Raw genomic sequence first — 23,265 nt, forward strand, 5'->3', positions numbered from 1 at the left:
TGACGGTCTCTGGCAGGAGGAGGGTCTCTGGGCCAGGGCCTTGGCAGTGGGGGCCATTCCCTCACTGTTTCCAGGATGGCTTCGTGGGCCACATAAAACCACTTTGCGGGCCGGATCCGGCCCCCGGGCCTTGTGTTTGACATGTCTGCTGTAACGTATAAAAGCCTGAGGAAAAGGATCTGACCCCGTGTCTACTTGCACAATCATTCTGTGGAATATGCTATTCTTCTCTGATGTTTTCTTACTCTTCACTACTAAAAACCTATACTGTATTCGTTCTCTTGCACATAGAAATGTCAAAACTATCAATAACCGCAATAATATTATGGAATAATATTGGCACAATACTTTCCGAGTATTCCTAGCACTATGAATAAAAAAAGTACTGTACAGCTGTTTTTCCTTTCCTACTTAATAGATTTTTTATAGAAACCTCTTTTAGAAGATAAGATAGAAAAATGAGAAAAAGAAGGCAATAGTTCTTCGGGGTACACATGTATACATAAATAATCATTCGGACACAGACAAACACAGGGTCATGTGATCACCTTTTGTGACCTTCTGACAAGTAAAGTCAATGGGAAAGCCACATTCACTTAACAACCGTGTTACTAACTTAATGACTGCAGTGATTCACTTAACAATTGTGGCAAGAAAGATAGTAAAATGACACAAAATTCATTTAAAGATGTCTCATTTAGGAACAGAAAGATTAGGCTCAATTGTAGTTGTAAGTTGAGGACTACCTGTACTGAGATGCTACTGGAAGAATGCCCATCTTTCACCCCTTCTATCATCCAGATGCACGTAGAACTTCACCATCTATATATATTTGTTGAAGTTCTACATGCATCTGTGTGATAAATGGGGTGAAAGAACGGTATTTTTCCAGCAGTATCTCAGTACAGGTAGTCCTTGACTCATGACCACAATAGATTTAATCATGTTACACAGTAACTTAAAGATGACATGAAAAAGAAAAACCTTTGTCATTTAATGGCCTGGAAAAACACCAAGCTACTGAACTATACAAACTTCTCCATTAGCAGACTAAAAAGATAGCTATGTAAAGTTAGAAATAGTGAATAGATATTCTGGCTGGTGCATCAGAAGGTAATGTTGTATGAATATTCAAATCATATTGTATGAGTTCAATATTCATGCGGACTGATCACAACATCTTCTCCCTGGATCAACCAAGCAATACTGTGAAGATGGTTTCCGAGTACCTGGAGATACTGAGGGTCTGGATGGGGCTTCTGTTCTAACCCTGGCAAGACTGGAATCACTGTGGTCTTTTAAGCCCTTCCGGTTCTGTAATTTTTCACCTTTAACTCTACATGGGAGTGAATTTCCTCAAAATTCATGTACAATCTGGGGATCCTCCTAGTTTCTTGCTTCTGCTTGAAAAGCAGGTGGCATCTGTGACGATGGGAGGTTTTCTGTATAGGTTTATCTTGGGTACAAATTATATCCATTTCTGGATTAGGATACTTTGTTATAGTGAATCATACTTTAATCATCTTTCACTTGGATTAATGCAATATCCTTGTATGGAGCTGTGTGATCAGCATTTGGAATTTTCAGATGGTTCAAAATTTTGATAATTTTTCATTACATCCATATAACACCATTATGCCACAAGCTGCATTGTCTCCCAGTAGGTTTTTTAAAAAAATGCTGCAAGCAGTAGGATTTAAAGATTTCTATTTTCTTTAACTATCCAATCCACTAATACCTGTTTCTTAAGAATGTCAGTTCTTTTACACTAATTGTCAAAACAAAAAATCTTAATTTATTCAATTCCACTTTGATAGAGTAATGCATAGCATTCTTTAAGGAAGCATTAATCACTTCCAAGAATAAATTACTAGAACATCCAAATTAATCCTTATAGGTTGCCTATAAACAATTGAAGGGAAGTTATTAGTGCAAAAACATTATTTATTTACAGTATATATATCAAATTACATATGTGCACTACTATGCTCTTAGGAAGTTAAATACTGGTATCTAGGATGTATTTAGATATATTTCTTTTTCTATATGACCAAACTTTAAAAAAAAACTTTGCTAAGGAAGAACAAATTCTTTGATCCCCAGAGTGGTGAAACATAACTTGACTTCCTTACTGATAGGCCTCAATTTGTGTGAGTTGGAAAGAAAGTTTCCAATTTCATCTTTTTGAGTACTAGCTCCCCACAGGGCTGTGTTTTGAGTCCATTACTGTTCACCTTGATGACCCATGACTGCTGTGCCAAATCTGCTATGAATCATTTGGATGATAACGAAGATTCTTATAGAGAGGAGGTAAAGGTTTTGGTGGACTGGTGAAATAACCTGGTTTTGAATATTTTTTAAAAAGATCATTATTGATTTTAGAAAGAGCTGGCATAGTCATACTCCACTTTGTATCAAGGCTGCAGCTGTGGAGGTGGTCAATAGTATTAAATACCTAGGGGTGCAGATAACTAGCATTCCGACTTTGTCTCTTCATACACTATCCATAGTGAAGCATGCAAACCAGCGTTTGCATTTCCTGGATGAGGAAAGCATAACTTTTTCCTTCTGTCCTGGCCACTTTTTACAGAGGCACAACTGAGAGCATTTTAATGAACTGTATCACTGTTTGGTTTGGCGATAGCAGTGCCTCAGATATAGGCCCATACAGAGAGTGGTAAGGACAGCTAAGATGATTATAGGAAGCTCGCTTCTCATTATTCAAGATACTGCTTATAATACTATGTGCTTAGAGCTTGGAGCATTATTACAGTCTCCACACACCCACTTCATGGTTTGTTTCTGTTGTTCCCCTCTGGGTGGAGGTTTCAAAGTATTTATAGCAGTACTACTAGATTCTGTAACAAGTTAGTTCCTTATGCCATCCTTCTTGTAAATTCATTGAATTCTTTTTTTACCATGTATACATATGAACTAGATTGTGATGTTTCTCTGTGTCATATATGTGTATGTGGGTATATGCGTAATGATTTTTTTGAGAGCTGAATGCAATTTCTTTTTAATGAATGCTGATTGATGTACCTTTAAAGTGACAATAAAGATTCTATTCTATTCTATTCTATTCTATTCTATTCTATTCTATTCTATTCTATTCCTTCAGAATATTAAAAAAGAGATAAAAATGCATGGAGGTGAAAGGACATTAAAAGGGATAAACAATATTTTGAGTCACTGAAGAAATAATTTATCCATCCTTTGCCCCATTTAAAAACCTATCCTGTCTAAATGGGAATTTAAAATTGTTCATTTTTCATGGTAGGTGTCTAGTCGCTTTTGCATCATTTCACTAATAGGTAGGGATGCCACCTAATAGGTAGCAGAGTCAGCAAACAGAAATAGATAGAGATGCATTTTTCCCCATACCAGTGCCATGGCAAATGTTCACTTACCATGAGCTCTGGTAGTGCTCTAATTATAAGCATAACAGGTAAACCAAATCAATCTGAAAATAACACAACACATCATAGCCATATTGTCGACAAAGCATCTGAATTAAGAAAAGATGGCAGAAAGGTAGTATAATGATAATTTAAAAGTGAAGTCTTACAGATACTCAGCAATCAGATATGTCGCTTAGACATATAGCATAGAAACACACATACAACCTGGCTTAGAAGTTATAAAAAGGTTAGATCCTGTTAAGATTTATTTTTGCAACTATAAAGAGCTCCCTGTGCTACCCAAATATGTATAGTAGGCTATTCACTCCTTGCATTTAAATTTTTTAAATCCAAGAAAGAAACAATAATTTTGTCATAGTAAATTTTCCCATTAGGGAAAGTTTTTTAACTCACTAAACATAGTTACTGAATGACTCACTTTTATTTAAAACAGGGGATGGGGAGAGAAAAAAACCCAGAAGCATAGTATAAGATAATGGCTGATTGCTTTACATAAAAAAAAACAAATCTCAAATTGTATACGTGTTCTGTTGCAAACTTACAGCTTCCATGTTGGCAGTAATGGAGGTAATGAACACTAAGAATACATTTAAGGCACCAGACTGAGTATGGCTAAAGCACAGGTCTGCAACCCGCGGCTCCGGAGCCACATGCGGCTCTTTCAGCCGTCTCCTGCGGCTCCCAGTCCTCTGCCATGTGCAGTCCAAAAAAAAAAAAAAAAAAAAGTGGGACTAAAAAAGTTCAACCAATCAATTCAAATATGCAGGGTAGGTGCATATCTCGCCTTGGCTCCACTCTTCAGTCAAACCCTGTTCTGCACATGCGCGCATGTACTCGCATGCGCACACATTTTTTGCGGCTCCCAGTTTTTCCTTTTGTGAGGAAACCGGTTCCAAGTGGCTCTTTCACTGTTTCAGGTTGCTGACCCCTGGGCTAAAGGGAAACCAAACTTTAGTTTAGCCCTGAATTCTCCAGGGAGTGTGACTTTGAAGTCACACATTTCCTAATTCACTCTTACTTTAAAAACCTGAGAAGCCACACTGCCTCTTCACTGATTTTACAAACATGGGTAATAAAAAAAATAAAAATAAAAACCATGAGCCAACTCAGCATGCTTAGCATTATGTCAATTTGAAATAAAGTGAATTAATCTTATCAGCGAAGAAATGAAGTGAATCTGAGCATATCACCATTTACTATACAAACTCACTGAAACTCAAGTCATTACATTCCTCATACTAGTATCCATAAAATAGCCTTAATAAAGTCAAGACCAAAGATTTCAAACTCTTTGACATTGTAAGTACTTTCTTGGAAACTTCAAAATTAGTTTATCACGCTTATTTAATAGAATAAGATCACACATTTGTTATCTTAAAAGAAAAACAAATTGAACATGTTTTTAAATCCTTAATTCCACTTGTCCAGGTATCAATTTACTGTAAAAATTGAGAAAGCAAACACTCTAATTTCTTGGTACCCTATCATTAAACAAAGTGACAGTAGTCTGCAAACTCAGGCTTATTATTACAATAAGAGTTTCATATATAAAAAGGACATCAGAGCATGCCAGCAAACATTTCAAAACTAGGCATCATAATGACCACAAACCATAAAGATCATAAAGAACACCATAAAGAATTCTATACGAACTAAAAGACTGCACATTGCCCAAAACAGAACTAAAGTTTGTCTACAAAATTAACAGAATTATATATAAAGGGCAAACAGGTACCAGTTTTATTTATTATTTCCTGCCTTTACTATGTTCACAAATAACTCAAGATGGTGAACAAAGGGAACACACCTCCTTCTTATTTTTTCCCACAACAACAACCCTGTGAGTTGAGTTCACCTGAGAGTAACTGGCCCAAGATCACCCAGCTGGCTTTCATGGCTAAAGTGGAAGTAGAACTCACAGTTCTAGTATCTTAATCCTTAGACCAAACTGCCTCTCAGTTGCATCAAAGAATTAAGGAACACAAATGTAAAAAGAAGTATCAGGATTTCAAGTAATTTCTATCCATCTATCCCTTCAATACAAATCATATATTTGACTAGGAGCTAGGAAATTATAGACCATACCAATAGCAGGAGAGCCTGAGATTCCCTAGAAGCTTTACATTCAAATAAATGGACCATCAATGGACCAATGGAGGAAGATATGGTTTACCACTCAGTCAGGTGCCTGATCCAGCCATACCTAGTAAGCAGGAAAGGCAAACCAATTAAAATAGAGAAAATATCATTTGCAGCAACCAATTAACTGACATCTCTCAGGAAGCCATAAATCACCAAATTATCTTGAGTTCAAATCTTTTACAATGTATAGATTCCACAAGGCAACTCTTACTAAAATGTTGCACTGAAGAACCCAGTTAGACTGAATTTTATCAGTCAACCTGATAAAAAGTCTTGACAAATTGACTATTAAGTACAAAGAATAAAATGTATTCTTAAACGACACACACACAAAAAAAGGCATAAAGTATAGAGCTGCCAGCCCAGGTATTAAAAAGCCCACTTGAATTCTATTGGTAAAAGTAATTATAAAACACCTTGGAATTTCTTTAATACATATTTCATTTTTTTAGTCACCAGATGAACAAAGCTACAAACAATTTACCACATCTAATTAGTAACACATCTATAATCAAGCCTAACAATTTCACAGACTTGAGCACTCGTCATTTTAAGAACCCAGATCAGATTAATTTTGCCAACATCAGTAATAACGTGGAGTAAGCTAAGCTACAATTGATAATATGCCCCAGTTTAGAAACAAGAGATTTTTTAAAATAGGGGTAATAGAACTATTTAGTAAGATTAACAGTGGTATGCATCATAAAATTTAAGTGATGCTATCCAATGGGTAGCATAAATCCATGCAGGCTAAGTGATTAAAAAGAGAAACAATTCAGACAAGCAGAAGGCTTGTTTCCTCCATATTGCATCCAGTGTCAATGATAAATTTCCAAAAGAGAAACATATGCGCATAGCTAAGGTCAGAAATAAAAAAATGGATCTGCATATCTAAGGTCAGAATAAAAAATATTTTAATTTAATTTAATTTAATAATTTGATTTCTATACCGCCCTTCTCCCGAAGGACTCAGGGCGGTGAACAGGGCAATACACAATAAAAATATTATACAAAAATTAAAAAGCCATTAAACATTATGCCCTTAAAATTAATACATATTACAATTAAAACTATTTATAAAACCCAACCCCATCCCATCAGACCAGGCCAGCTTGTTCGAATGATCAATACTTCTTTTTATTATGAGTGAAAGGTGAATCTCATAGTTTATTATTTGCCACCAATGTAATTCATCTCTTTTTTTAGTCATGAAACTTATTAACTAGTTTCAGCAGGCAGTTCTCATTTCAGTTTATTAAGAATAGAAAAAACACTCTATATTTTTGGATTCCTGAAATAATGGCTGAAGATAAATGTGGATGTTTCCATGCAAAGCAGGACACAATTAAAATATTCCTGGATTGTAGTTAGGAACTTTTACAATCTTCCAGGTGCAACATTAATTATAAGGTGAGTTTTTACATAGTTTTTATGCTTGGAATGCCCTTAGCATATGAATTGTTATTTCAAACTGTATATATGAGTACATGGGAATCAAACATTGCACTTACCTGGCATTAGCAGTCAATCTATTTTAGCATTATTTATATTTATCAATAATCGTTCAAACTAAATATGTTAGTTAAAAGTACAACAGAATAATAACAGTTGTAAATAGTTTATTTTAATAGGACTTGTTCAGGCTTGCATACAATATATTCATTCAGATGTTAAATGGGAAAGCTATAATGTCTCTCTGCAGATAAATTATAAGAATATGAAAATGAACAAATTGCAAAAAACAAACAAACATTTTCAGTTCACAAAGACCCAAACGCAGTGAAAGCCAAAGATCTTGTAACAAGGCACTTTTTCCCCCCCACTCCTGCTGTGATGTTAGCTCAATGAAATTAAAAATTATGAAAGTGTGCCAAATCAGGAGGGGCTACCTTCAATTGCAAAAGTGCAAGTGGAATCAATGATGGGAGACACTACCCTGAAGAAAGCAGAAGTAAACTTTAAGTGGATGGGATCATAGAGAACTAAAGGGGGAAAAGTAGAGCTTAATGTATTTGTTAGGTTGGCAAGGACTTTGGTTCTGTTCCTAAATTATATTACTGAAATAAAGTTAGTTTCAATTAACAGAGATTTTTGTGTGTAGGGAATATGACCAATGTTCAATTCTAACTTTTGAAACAATTTCCTGGGCTCAGAATTGTTTAATCTTAAATAGAGATGTTTCGTTCTAGATTTTGCTGAATTATCAACATTCTAAGAAGCACAAGAAAGATCCTTATATAATTATATAATTTCCAAATTGTCAAAACTACACCTAATGAGTAACTGTGCACAGGTAGTCCTCAACCTACAATCATTTCTTTAGAACCTTTCAAAGTTACAATGGTGCCAAAAAAAAAAACACCTTACGACTGGTCCTTGTACTTATGACTGTCACAGTACCCTCAGTCATGTGATCAAAATTCAGGTACTTGGTAGCCAGCATTTATTTACAATGCTTGCAACATCCAAGGGTCACATGACTGTCTTTTTGATCTCCTCACCTGGCTTCTGACAAGCAAAGTCGATGGGAAAAGCTGAATTTACTTATCAAACACGTTCACTTAACAACCACAGTAATTTGCATAATTTGCATGACTGTGGCAAAAAAGGTGGTAAAAGAATGCATGACTCACTTAATAACCATTTTACTCAAGTGAAAAAATTTCTGGCCACAATTATGTTTGTAAATTGAGAATTATCTATACGTTTCTTCCTGCTACCTCAGACAAGCATACATTAATAGTATGATCAATTATAAAATATATCATCCACATTCAAAGTGTCCAAGAGTGTCAAGAAAAGTGCCCCAAACTGTCTTTGTCCGTCTTCCTTAAGGATTAAAAAAAAAGAAAAGCCAGTTCGATCAACTGGTTAAGGCATCATGCTAGAAAACCAGAGACAGTGAATTCTAGTCATGCCTTCGCCATGAAAGCCAAGCTGGGTGATCTTGGGCCAGTAACTTTGTCTCAGCTCAATGCACCTCACAGGGTTGTTGTGGGGACAAAAGGAGGAAGATATGTTTGTGTGTGTATGTGTGTTGGATATGTTTGCTACCTTGAGGTATTTGTAAAAATAAAGGCAGGATAGGAAGGAAGGAAGGAAGGAAGGAAGGAAGGAAGGAAGGAAGGAAGGAAGGAAGGAAGGAAGGAAGGAATACCCCACTCTAAACAGTAGTAGTAACATGCTTGGTAAGGAAAACTAATTTTCATATATAATTTCACAGACATTAGAAATCACATGCACTCTACTGCAAATAAATGTGTTGTCTCTCCTCTTGCTAGACAATAAAAATGTGTTCAGAGATTTTCTTTCTATTCATTTTTATTTTCAGGTGAATGGGAACATTTCAAAGCAAAACAGTGGACAACAGTTACCATTTCTATTTTCCAAAATTGTCTAGGTCCACAGGTGGTCAACAGCCCTCCAGAAAATAAAGATAGCAAGTAGATGAAGATCAGTATTTTGCACTGAAACATTTCTGACCATTTAATTTAAAAATAATTTAAAATAAAAGATTAATAGTGAAAGAAATAAACATACATTAACAGAATATAAAGTGGAAAGTTTTTTCCAAAAGAACTCTGAAATCCTGAAACTTAGTAAAACCCTTTTGGGGTTAGTTGCCCAATAAAATTTTTCACATGACATATAGGAGAAAAGGAATCTTATCTGTAACAAAGATGAACATATTATATTTAGGGTACCCTTTCAGGGTATATTATAGTCGGTGGTAGAATTAGTCAGCCTTGGCTAATCTCAAAAAACTAATCATGGTTGGTTCAAACTAGTATCTGAATAGGGAAATCCTATGGCTCTAGTAAGGAAGTCAAAAATTCCAAGAACAGTGGCAAGCTATTTCTACTTACTGCCAAGAAAATTACAGGGTCATATCCATTTAGAAACCAGAAATCTTTACAACTTGGAGCTAAGAGCAGGAAGTTATGCATACAGAACTGAGTACATAGTTACTCAGGTTAGCCATGAGAAAATGGTACATATTGGGATCTTGTTTCCTTACACATCATATAAGCAGGCCAAATCAAAACAATCTTAAAACATTAATCTTAATAAAATAAGCATGAGTTTATTTTATTTCATAACACTATAATTTCCTGCCTATACTATATTTGATGGGCTATCTTGATAATAGCAAATGGCAAAACAATTCTTATAAAATAGCAAATTTTATGACAATTATTAGCTTCTAACTTCTATATCTCTCTTCTATGAATTACTGGGAAGACAACTGACAAAGCAACTGGTCTTTCAATGAACTGGATTATTTTACCAACTGTAATAGATGGAGAAGGGAAGATGGAAAGAGCAGTCAATGGAATTAATATACAAGAAATACAGAGAAATGAAATTAGAATATGACACAATACTCTGCTTGCCTCTAGGCTCTTGGGCCCATCATTCCCTGTTCTTTTTCACTTGTTTTTCCTTTACAGCAATATCACATACTGTATGTGAAGTAATGAATAGCAGCAAAACTACAAATTGCTCAAGGAGTTGGCTTAAAAAAACATCATTCCCTCAGAAGCATAATTTGATATAGTACATAAATCTTTATGTAAGATTCACAGGTAAGCAACTTAATAATAGTAAAACTAGAAAACAATTAAAAGGTTCTCTCAAAGCAGAAGCAGTAACCACAAACTGAGAGACATACATATCCAAACAGAAGTGAGTATGCATAAAGTGGTTTGTAAAAGGGATTTTCAGATCTAAAACAAAACTGTTTACTTCTCTAGATCAATGTTTATCTTAAAGGTAAAGGTTCCCCCACACATGCGTGCTAGTCGTTTCTGACTCTAGGGGCCGGTGCTCATCTCCGTTTCAAAGCCGAAGAGCCAGCGCTTGTCCAAGGACGTCTCCGTGGTCATGTGGCCGGCATGACTAGACGCCAAAGGTGCACGGAACGCTGTTACCTTCCCACCGTAGTGGTCCCTATTTTTCTACTTGCATTTTTACGTGCTTTCGAACTGCTAGGTTGGCAGAAGCTGGGACGAGTAACAGGCACTCACTCTGTTACGCGGCACTCGGGATTCGACCCGCCAAACTGCCGACCTTCTGATCGACAAGCTCAGCGTCCTAACCCACTGAGCCACTGCGTTTATCTTAGATGATCTCAAATCAATAGATTTGAATAACAAAAGCATTTATGATCTGGAAACAAAAAAGCAAGGGTTTAGGAAACTGAACAGGTTTCAAGCAAATAGTTGTCATGTACTAAAGAAAACAGAAGACTGGATATAAATACAATCCACTCAATCAATATTTTTTTTTACCCAAAACATAGTTTAGGACAAATAAAACAGTTTTCTAAACAGTCTAGGAAATTTCTGTTTTAAACTTGAATTTCTACTTAATTGTGAAAATAAAAAAGCTATTTCCATCTCTGAAGTTTTCCACTTATCAAGATTATTAGCTGTAAAAGTCTATGATTTGAATAGCATGAAAAAAGAAATAAATTAAGGAAGTTCTAAATATTTATTTTTATTGTGTATATGGAAAAAAAGCATTTGTTTTACACCTGGATTTTAGGAAACATAAGCAATATGTAGTCCTCATACACCGGTTTAATTAAACAGATCATAAACAACTGAATAAATGACTAATTGTATACATTTTAAGATTATACTTATGGCTACATCAATTTTAGTGTCCTTTTAAGTTGATCTATTTCTAACCATTGTTACAGTTAGAACAAATTGTCCTTTCTCCCTATATTGAAAAGCATTAATTCAGGATTACTTGAAATATGATATCTTGTACATAATAGTTTACTCATCAGGAAATAGATTTTAAGACATATTTAGAGTGTAAATGACAATTTTCTAAAAACAAACTACCCACTTATCTTCAAAACAGTCAAGATTTCAAAATTTCTCAAAATATTTAATAATTATGTCTCTGTGTTTATCAGCCTGGACCTAAAACATAATTTTTATTTCAACAAGAATTTATACTAATATCCATGTGGGAGATTTTTATTATTTCTAGAATTTCTCTGAACAATGCTTTTTCACTTTTATTGTAACAGAATCTTTCCTATCATGGGAATTACACAGAGAAAGAAAAAAATATTAGAAAAATTAGTTTACTTTTCTGCAATCAAAAATCTACCACCATTTTCTGTGGGATTTTATGAACAGCACTATTTACATTCCACATTTTTAAAAAGCAAAGCAAAATTATATGTACTAGGTTTATATTCTTCTATAATAGAAATGGAAACTTAAGTAAGACATCATTCACGTCTTCTAAACCAGAGTTAAATCTTGGTAATTTTTAACCATAATAAAGGTGGGCTACAAACAATCAAACAAATAGGCAAATAGCTACTCCTCAGTTCCTGTCACCAACTGTTAAAACTTCTGTGTTCTTTTCAACACAATGCATTTATAGTTAGGAAGTTCCAATTTAGAAGAGCTACATCTTTGAACTTCAATACAAAAAGTGCAGCACTATATGTTGCTTGCATAAACTGGACTCTCTTAGACTTTCTTTCCTAGCTTTAGAAAGTCAGCTATGATTGCCCTCAATCCATGACTTCCTAATCTCAAGGTGAGCATTATTACATTATTATTTCCAAAAGAGATCAAGGAATGGTAATAGTTTGAACAGTAGATGGGAAAATCACAGCACACCACTAAAAATTATTCCTACTTTTTTCAAAATCCAAAATTCCTGCTTTTATACATGTGTAAAGGGTTCTTTGTACTGAATAATATGTAAATATATTATCAGCTCTGAAATGTATACAATATGGACCTATTTTTGAAAAATCAGCAAATCATAAAGATAGCTAAATAATATTAAACAATATTTATAAAGAACCAAAAATAAGGATGAAAGAAACAATGTAATCTATAAAATCAATTGTAACCATTGCAACCAATTCTACATGGGAGAAACATAACGTCAAATAAAAATCAGGCTCCACAAACACCGGCTGGCAGTCAAACACCATAATCCCAAATCCTTAATCTATACCCACATTTACACCAAACAGTACCAGTTTCATTAGAGCAACACAAAAATCATTAGCCATGCTACCACCCACCACGCTCGTGAGTTCATCGAAGCCTGGCACTCCACAAGCAATTCCATCAACAGACAGATTGACCTACAATCAGCCTACGAACCCCTCAGAATCCAAATCAAACACACAGCCAACCAGAGACATCACTGACCCTCAACCAACCCATGCAAGCTCTCCTCCCAACAGCAGTTCACCTCACAATTCCCCTGACCTGATGTAATCTTCCCATTACAAGACCCATCACAAGACTCACTGATGACTCACACCTGACCCTTCACAAGACCAATCACAGACCCTCACATGACACACTCACACATGAAGCCCTTATAAACAGCTCTGACACTGACATCCCCTAAATTCTGCTGAAGATGTTACCTAGCCTGGTAATGAAACATTTTGAAATCAACCCACAAGCTCATAGAACGAACTTTCACCCTCAAACTTCCCACCATTCTGGTTACAGAAAAAAGTATGATATTGTATTACTCATATTTTCAAATATCAAATGCAAAGTAGTAAGATGACAAGTGAAAAAGGACGTTTAATATTACGTTTATGTAATTGTCAAGTCTATAAAACACTCTGAGGTGAATATTGAAATATTTTAAAACAATACTTGAATTAGAAAACAAGATAGACATCAAGTAGCTAATTGTTTCCATTGGCTAAATTTTCTATCATCAGAACTTACATTTATCTTTGTTTTTCTATCAATATTTCTGTTCCAAAAATGTCTGGAAATCCAAGGAAGACAAATACATACTGATTAAATGCAGCCATTGTGATTATCTGGATTTTGCTTTAATTTTGAAATTAATCATTCGGAACCACAATAAAACATATATATAAGGCACCAATACATAAACTGTTACCCATATGCATCCGTCCAATCTGTTTTAAGCATAACTTGTGCTAAAATGGTGGTTTTCCTTGAAGTAAGTATAATCTGAAGGATGAAGTATATATACAAGCTGAAAATTACCAAGTGTATAATACAATATTATAGTAAGTGGATGTTTTAGTGTATAGCACTAAATGGTGCTATATGCCATTTAGTGTACAGAAGAATTCACAATTATCAGGGATTACATAATAGGAAATTTCCAATTTAGGAACCAAGGAAGAAATCACCATGGACTCCCAAAATTCCTAAAACATTCTTTCCTGCAATTATCACTTTTTAAAATTGGAATATGGATTGTTTCTTCTTTTAGAAAAATAGAAACCACTAAAGAATATATACAGCAATAATAAACTTAACAGGGTTCTTCCCACTTTTTAATCTGAAGATACATGCAGCAATATGAAACTGCTAAGATGTGAAATGACTAAACACTTGTACAAACTGGACACAGCAATTATAACAGAATAACGGAGTGGGAAAGAACCTTGGAGATCTTCTAGTTCAATTCCCTGCTCAAGCAGAAGATCCTAAACTATTTCAGATAAATGTTGTCCAATCTCTTCTTAAAACCTCCAGTGCTGTATATTTATTTATTTATTTATTTATTTATTTATTTATTTATTTATTTTATTTTATTCCCGTAGGACTCAGGGCGGTTTACAGGGCAGTTAAAACCATGAAATACAAAAAATTAAAATCAATTAAAACAATTAAATTAAATTAAATTCAAGCCCCAAGAGTAAATCTAAAACCCAGTTAAATTAACAACCCCACAGTCTGGACCAAACAGATCAAAGAGCCAAGTTTTCAGGTCCTGGCGAAATGAGTGAAGGTCGGGGGCAGTCCTAAGTTCCATGGGTAGTTGGTTCCATAGGGCAGGCGCACCCACAGAGAACGCCCTTCTCCTGGGAATAACCCGCACATGGTCACTAATAAAAAAACAACACCCAAAATATTGCAAACATGAAATGAACTTGGCTATCACAAATTTCTCTTTCTAGCTAACAAACAAAAGAATAAAACCAAAATGCTCATCCTGGCTTAAGAGCTACAGAGTATTCCTGCCTAATGCATGCAGAATTAAAAAAACAGCTTACTAGCTACCAATGGAAACATATTCATATATGATTCCCAGGAAAAAAAACCCCACTATATTTCAAATTCTCAACTCTTAAAACATGGATTTGCACACACTTCCACTACCGGTGGACTATCTATATTTTTTTTTTAAAAAAATCAAGCTTTGGGACTGGATTAATTCTAATGCAAAGTACAGTTCAATACTGATTATCTGCAGTGTCCATGGAAGGACTTTTATTCAGAGGACATGTGGGTCAAATGACGAAAACAGGATCACACCAATATAACACAAAGCCTAGTTCCTTTATATGTGCCTTATGACAACACACACACAAATAAGAAAGGGATGAAGCTTGTGTAAAAAAAAGGCTTTAGTTATTTTAATGAAATTCCATCTTCATTTCCATAATTTACAAGCCAGAAGATTCTATGCATTCCTCTGTGTTTATTAATTCCTGACAGAACATTAAATCTTAAGAAAATATGTATTTGTTATTTTTAGGTTAAAAGATTTGTAGCTGTTTTTTTATAAAAATGAAAATACATATCACCAGGGCTTTTTTTCTCATTGAATGCTCAGAATGGAGTTCCGGCACCTTTTTGGGATGGAACCTTGTAGGGTAGGCAAGGCGGGTTGTGTGACATGTGTGAGTTCCGGCACCTTTTTCTTTTACAAAAAAAGCACTGCATTTCACTAATATTTACAACAGAATCCCCTGAAACTGAAAAATCTCATGAAAGGGAATATATTCCCAGGTCATAGGGAAGAAGACTGTAGTGTTAGCTTTATTTATGCATTTTGACCCCTGTTTTATTTATTTATTTAATTTAATTTCCTGATGAACTGCGAACAATGTTGGTACTATTCATAAAAATCTGGAGAACAGCTGAAAAAGATTTGGGTTTTTATTCAGATAGATATTACACTTTCAAATTATTAGTCTTTTTGACTGGATTATAGAGCCATTTGCACTGAGTTCTTAAGGAAAAAAACTCTTCACTTGCGTTATTCATTACTTTTCCATTACAAACGTACAGGTAGTCCTTGACTTACAGTTGTTCACTTAAAGGCCATTTGAAGTTATGACAACACTGTAAAGGTGACTTACGACCATTTTTCTGACTTATGACCACTGTAGCATCCCCCGTGATCACATGCTTTACATTTGGATGCCTGACAACTGACTTACATTTATGATGGTTGCAGTGTCCCGGGGTCATATGACCACCCCTTTGCAAACTTCTGACAAGCAAAGTCAATGGGGGGGGGGGAACCAGATTTGTTTAATAATCAAGTTACTAATTTAACAGTTGCAGTGATTCACGTAACAAATGTGGCAAGAAAAGTCATAACATGGAACAAAACTCACTTAACAAATTTCTCACTTAGCAACAAATTTTGGGCTCAATTGTGGTCATAGGTTGAGGACTATCTGTATTTATACAACTCTCAAATTCCATATTAATGAACATTTAAGCATACATTTATTGATATTCCATATATACAGTATCATTTCTTTATAGCTAAATGTAAGCCATTGCATATGAAACTATTTTAAAATCCATAAATTGACAAGAGAAATGTAGATCACCCTTTAATGGAAAGACTTGTCAGTTCTAAGTTAGAAAGCTGTGTGCAAGGTGAACATAACTCCTCCAGATTAATGAAAATTTGTATTTAAATAAAACAAATACCATTTTAAAAAAGATACTGCTTTTGTCAATACTAAAAGATTACAGACAAACCTCCTTTATGAAAACCTATTTTATCCTATTTTTTTAAGGTTTATGAAAGCCTTGTGCAGGGCTTTTCAACCAGTGGTACGGATACCACCTGTGGTACATTGGCACCTGGCAGGTGCGACCATCCTAGAAAAGTGGTAGTGGGGGAGGGGAATGAGCTGAATCCGTGGCAGCACCACACAAGCCTGAGCAAGAGACGGCTGGAGCTGCAGGGCTGTCAGGGCTCAGTGGAAACGCCAGGATCAGTGCCAGGCTCCAGTTGCAGCTTGGCGCTGATCCTGGTGTTTCTGCTGAGCCCAAAAAAGTGCCAATCAGCTGGAATGTTGCAGCATCCCCAGGGTCTTGTGATTTACATTCAGATGCTTGGCAACTGATTCATATTTATGACAGTCACAATGTCCCAGGGTCATATGAAGTGACCAAAACCTGCTGCAACCACCCAGCAGAAGGGGGGAAATAAAAACCAAACACCCCCCTACCCCACCCCTGCTGCCAATCCTCAACAGAAATGTTCACAACAATGAAAACCTCGGACAGGAGGAAGAGCACTGCAAGGCGGGCAGGAAGGTGTCTTGCTCGGCTGTGGCTTGGGGGGTACTTTTTTCAGTGTCATTGTAACTTCGAACAGTTGTAAGTCGAGGACTACCTGTACTTCATCAGTTTTTTCCTTTTTTTGGTCATCAAGTTTTTGACACCTTGGTAGGCGACTGGTGGTACTCAGATGTTGCCATAACCTAAAAGTGGTACAATGGGTGAAAAGATTGAAAAGCCCTGGCCTAGTGGGTGACTGGATTTGCTATTCAGACATCAGTTTTTTTGATACATACTTGTTCAATATGTTGCACTGAAATAGTTATGTACACAAGTCTCTATAGTATGGACAGTTTCTAGTTTTTCCATACATGGTCTCAAAGAGCACCAGGTCAATAAAGAAAAGCTCTTGGTCAACATCTGGAGCATTTCAAACCAAGATTTAAACAGAGACCATAAAATGAGGTGAAACTTGATCACTTGAAAAGTATTGCCATGTGAAAGGAAAGAGTTGCCATAAGATTATTATCAGGTATAGAACAAAGGAGGAGGTCTAAGGGCAATGAAGATGGTCACATGTTATGAAGGAGATGGAAGAGAAAGCTGTTATGAAAAAAAACAACAATCCAGAATAGCTATACAGCACTATTTCACCAGAAAACTTTAATTTTAGTTACCATTTTCTAAGCATCACATTTGGACACAAATTTCTTACAAATCAAGGACTGAGATTCTATTCAAAGTAGCTTATAATCAATGGTCATTTTTATGACAATTACTTAAATTTTCTTCAATTTACCCCCAAAACCTAGTACATTACTATTCATTACATTAATGTTAGGAAGCTGCCAGCCAGGCAAGAAGGAGCGCTCAAGTGGGAATATAACCTTGAATCCAAGAGATCTAGGTTTAATCCCCCTCTCCCATAACTTTCAGGGTCTTTATCTATTTGTTCCCAAGAGAAGGCATGCAGTCTGGGGACATTCCTGTATTATATGCGGGATATAATAAGTAGCCCATTTAAACTCTACATGTGAATTTGATTGCTTCTGCCTGACAATTAACTTACACCACACATATTCAGATCAAGCTGGAAAATCTTAGTTTTTCAAGCACAATCTACACAAAACATAAGCAGATTGTCATTGACAATGCTCCACCTTGGCCTGAAGCCAAATGATTGAATTAAAAAAAAAGAAAGTTATAACAATATGGGTCTGTTGGCAGACTTCTTAAACAAAAAAGGATATCTGAAAAATAAAGTAGTTGCCCGTCACGATTAACATTAAGATACCAAGACATCTCTGCTTATTAACTGTAATTGAGTGAAATAGTTTTCACCTAAAACAGTATTTACAAACTTGCCATCTTTTGTGCTTTCTTATCAATCCTAACCCCAAGTCTTCAGAACCCCTGGACAAGGACACCTGAATGCCATGAACTACCTTGAAGCCTAGAATTTAAAATATTTAAATTGTATTTACTTATTTAGTATATCAACTCATATCACAATTATATTTCTACTCCTCATATGTTAAGTAGAAACTGAAGCATTATTTCCAACTCATAATCAAAGCAACTTGAGAATTGATAGGTGGTGGTAGAGGATGTAGAGACAATAGAAATAGCCTTGATAGCTTGGTTCCTATGTTACATAAGTACAATAATTTTAACAGTATCGGCCTATACATTAGGTACCGTACTTAAATCAGTTGTTGCATTTCTTGTGCCAATCATTTTAATATGACATCTGTGCTAGCTAGAACAGTTATTTGGTGAAAATTGCTCTATATATTTATATAAAAAAGAATTTTAATATGTTTAATGCAAAAAAGATAACACTTTCTGTACTATACTACATTATATCAAAACTCAAGAACTTTATCAGAAAACAGAATTACTGCAAAATGTATTTCTTTTCTTATTCTTTTGAACAATTATGAGTATAAATAATAACTACTTTTCTTTGATGTGAACAATGAATTTAAAAAGAAAAAAATTCATAATAATATACATTTTTATTTACTTACATAATCATAAATATACGACTCTTATGATCACTAGATTGCTTGTAGCATAAGCCAATCTCTGTCCCTCAAAAGTCTTGAGCAAAACAAGTATATTTTCATGTGTTTTAAAATGTATGATTCCCAGAAAAAGGAGCCACATTTACTATCATTATATTTTGCCAAAATAGAGATGTGAAAGATACTAGATTCAAACATGAGCTGTTTAAACAGAGTTATCTACTGAAAGTATCCCATGAAGATCTCGGTACAAACTTTTATTCAAAAAGTGTGGGCTGGAAAGAGAAAGAAGATGGTTCAATATTGGATGCAGAGCATAGATTAGGGGTGTCAAACTGCCGGCCCGCAGGCCGGACGTGTCACGACAAAACCGTGCCCACCCCATTGCCGGCAATGGGAAAAAAGCTCCGATACGTCGCGTGACGTCATGAGTTTGACACCCCTGGCATAGATGATGTTTACAACCACCATAAATTAAAATGGTGTGCAGTTTCCATAGCATGACAGCCCTCACTAATCAGAGAAATATTTTCTGTTCTTGTGCCAGAGTGAGATAGTCAGAAAATCTACTCAACCTCTTATTCAAAACAAAAGATTTTACTACTTCCTAACTAAATGCAAAGGGCTAGATAAATTAAGCGACAGCAGACACTTTCCAAAAATGTTTAAATCTTTTAAAAGACAACTCAGAGCTGGTTTATAAAAGACAACATCCCCAGGATATGCTATTTACAGATAACACAGGGACTTAAGGTATACCCTGATCACCTTAAAATTACATTCTGTAACACACATTACTTTTGTGCACAGAGATAGAAGAGATATTTCCTCTTTATTCACAAATCTGTCATAAAGAAGACAATATTAAAAATATTTATGAAAGTAAAAGTGACAAAAAGGAAATGTGCTTTATATGCAACCATTTTTCAGTAAAACAAAAACAAAATTCACATCTGAAACTCACATCCTGAATTTTAAAGCCCATAAAGAACCATTTTACACAGTCCAATTCTTCAACAAAGGTTTTCAGTGTCATTGTTCAGAACGAAAAATGGTCTTTTTAAAAAATTATATATAGCAATTTGATTGAGCACTGTGACTCTAATAATATGAGACATGATGTCTTTGTATTCTGCCTTTCCCTGCTATCCTGCATGAATTGGATGAAAGTCGATAATATAGTATAATGCCATCAGATGATATTTCTTACTTAAATATTAGTAACAGGACATGGAAGAAAATATAGGATGGCATTGTAATTTCCACACTTGTAATGTATAACTTGTAGAAGTATCAATACATACCTGCAGTTGGGAGGTGGATCTAAGGTGATGTCAGCTAATTCCTTTTGAATCCTATGACAATAAAGAACGAAGGTTCATTATTTTGTGGAGTTAGTTTGATCTGCTTTTATGTTTCCCTATTAACAGAAGGGAAAGAAAATTGCAGATTTACAAAACAGAGCTAGTCAACATTTCCTAATATTTCCTAATCAATATTTTTATCACTTAAATGCAAGGCAATACACAAAGAGGCATGAAATATTCCTTCTTTTTCCCTCCCCAAACAAGACACCGATCTATTCTTCTCTATATAAATTCCTAATGAAAACCTGCTTCTTTTATTTTTATTGTTTCTGTTATCATAATAATAGAAACAAGATACAGAGAACTAGATCTATTAGGCAACTTGGTGAATATACTGCTTCAAATTCCTGTCACAGAGCAAACATACATAAGAAGGATCATACCACAAACGTGGTATAATACAAATATTTGCAGTTGTAATTGACATTGACAAGTCTTGCTATTGAAGCAAAACATATTTTACATGAAAGTCTTAAAATATGTACTGAATTCAAATTGATTTGAAAAACAGAAATTGCTAATTGAAATGCACATTATAATAAAAAGCAGAGTCCCCCTTTCATAAAAAGCAAATATTTTGTCATATAGTCTGATTATGTTAAAGCAGCAACCAAACATAAAACAATCTTTACACTCCTTATGTTAAGACCTTTCTTCAAATAGGTGAAGAACTATGTAGTAAGTCAGCAGGAATTTACACTCTTGGTTTCAAGTCACATGCTTTTAACTTTTCTCACATCCATATCAGTAATATAGACAAATGCTAAGAAGAAAGTTATCAGGAAAATAATCCACCTTTAAAGGAATGGTGATTCTGATTTGGAAAAAGTTGTTATCTTTCACAAAGAGGAGTTAAACAGGGATATTGAAAAGAGTAAAATCACATTTTAAAAGGCAGCAAATAAAGGTTCTAGATAAAAGACAATCTCACCTTTTTGCGCTGGTGGAAAGGAGCTTGGAATTTTTACTCATGCTGACTTTACTTTCTTTCTTCTTAGGTGTGTTTGTCTCTTTCTCAGTCTGTTGGTTGGAGGATGAAGATGAAGAAGAGCTGGTGCTAGCCCTTGAATCGTCATCCGACATAGTTCCCCCCCACTATAGCTCCACCCAAACCTGGAGAAGAAATACCACAAGGAACAGGGAGGGAAACTGAGAATTACTGATCACTGCATGTGTGTGTGGTGTGTGTGCGTGTGCATGTGTGTATGTGACTGTCTGTTTCTCTGTGTATACAAGTCTCAAGATTCTAACTCTTGGGAAACATTTTCTTCTCCCATTGCAGAGAAATATAGATTAAAAGAGGAAAAAGAAATAAGTCTCCTCTGCTTCTGCTTCAATAACATTGAGTGCTAGTTCCATCTCTAGAAAGGAGGGGGAGATAAGGAAAATAAGGGTGACATAGGAAGGAAGGGAAAACAGGGTTACTGAGACGAAATAATTTCCTTAAAAGTCTCCTCTTGCAGTTTTTTTATTTGAGTGAGACTTACCAAGACCCCTCTCCCAAACATCCAATCCCAAGACACAGGCACATAGAGAAGCCACTACCAACATTAATTCACTGCCTCTTAAGCATTAAGAAATGTTGGTGGGAAAGCAAGGGAATCCTTATTTACAAGCTTAGGCAGAAAGAAGAAATTACCATTTGGAAAGAGGGCGGTACTAAGAAAGGCTGATCAAAAGTAAAGGTAGTAGGGCGATATTTTAGGAGATTAGTAAAGAAATTTAGAACCCCGAGATGAGGAATAGGAATACAATACTTCTCAGGAAGTGTATTACCCATGACTACTAATTTAAAGGGGGGGGGGAAGGGATGATCGGAAGAGAGATGAGGTGCATGTAGGGGTGGGAGATTTGTAGCTTTCGGCCACCATTTGTGTGTTAAGGGCGATAGGAATTTCTGAAAGGCGTGTGTGGGGGTATTTAGGTATCTCTACAATTTAAAACAGCTTCTCCAACGGGACTCCCTGCCCCCAGATCTTTTCGCTGCCTGCTGAAACCCCCTCCCATTTCCTGCTACCCGCTTCTCAATCCGGAGACCCCCTTCTTTCACTTCAGTCCTCTCCCCCACCAAATTTCTTCCTCTCCAGCCCATCTTTCGCCTCCATTCACAAGCAGGAGGTGGGGGTGATGGTGGAAGAAGAGCTGCACATCGAGGCACTTCTCCTGCCACTCCGGCCTCTTGCCGCTCAGCCGAAGGGACAGCTGAGCTGGGGGCGATATCTGGCCGTCCCAGAAAGGATCACCCCAAATCCTTTCCCTTCCTCCCTTCCCCCCCCCCCCCGGTCTCCTTTACCAACCCATGTCGTTCTCCCATCTCTCGCTTTCCCCGGGCAACCACAAAGCCCCACCGGGTCGCTTTCCCCCGTTTTTCCCTCAGAGCTTGTCCGGACCAAGCCGTGACCCAGGAAAGGGGAGCTGTGTCTGGTCGTGGCGATGGGGTGCCCCTTCCCCATACCTCTCCCTTTGTGTCTGGCTGCTCCTCCTCGGTGCGGCTGGGCCTGGCCACTCGTGTGTCTCTCGCAGGGAGAGAAGCGGAAGTGCTGCAACAGCAACTATTAAACAGGCAATGGCTTCCCTGCCTGGCTCAACCCCCCCTCCTTCCCCCCCCCGCCAAGCAGGGAGGGCATCCAGCTAATCGGTACTCTAGTACTCTATACATATACACACACCACACATACATACACACACATAAACACAACTCTCGTACTACTTATCAATGGGCAGGGGGTCAGTATCTAAAGAGGCACCGCTGCCCCATCCCAAGAGTGTTTCCCTTGGGTCATGTCTCTATTCTCAAACTGCGCCCTGAAGATTTTCAGATGAGCAACGGGGAAAGGGGGATAGGTATCCCTCCCCCCAGGCTTGTGAGGCGAATCTCCCCTTTCCTGGAGCAAACGGGTAATACTCCACACCTTGACACGGTACTCTTCAGAGGACTTTAAAAATAATGATAATGACAACAGCAGCATGAATAATAAATCAGAGATGTGCGCTTTAAAAG

At 36.2% G+C, this 23,265-nt stretch overlaps 1 protein-coding gene across 1 annotated transcript in view; it reads right to left on the minus strand.

Moving 5' to 3' along the window:
* The window catches only part of UBE2E1 (ubiquitin conjugating enzyme E2 E1), a 45,899-nt gene extending 23,102 nt beyond the window's left edge, over positions 1-22,797 (minus strand). The window contains exons 1-3 of the mRNA XM_083376166.1: positions 22,720-22,797; positions 21,196-21,377; positions 20,202-20,252 (exon numbers count right to left, since the gene is read on the minus strand). Coding sequence (XP_083232292.1) covers positions 20,202-20,252; positions 21,196-21,347 — 203 coding nt within the window. The 5' untranslated portion in view covers positions 21,348-21,377; positions 22,720-22,797. The remainder of the gene's footprint in view (positions 1-20,201; positions 20,253-21,195; positions 21,378-22,719) is intronic.
* Between the last annotated feature and the right edge of the window lie 468 nt (positions 22,798-23,265).

Source organism: Vipera ursinii (assembly GCF_947247035.1).
Source record: "Vipera ursinii genome assembly, chromosome: Z".
NCBI lineage: Eukaryota > Metazoa > Chordata > Lepidosauria > Squamata > Viperidae > Vipera > Vipera ursinii.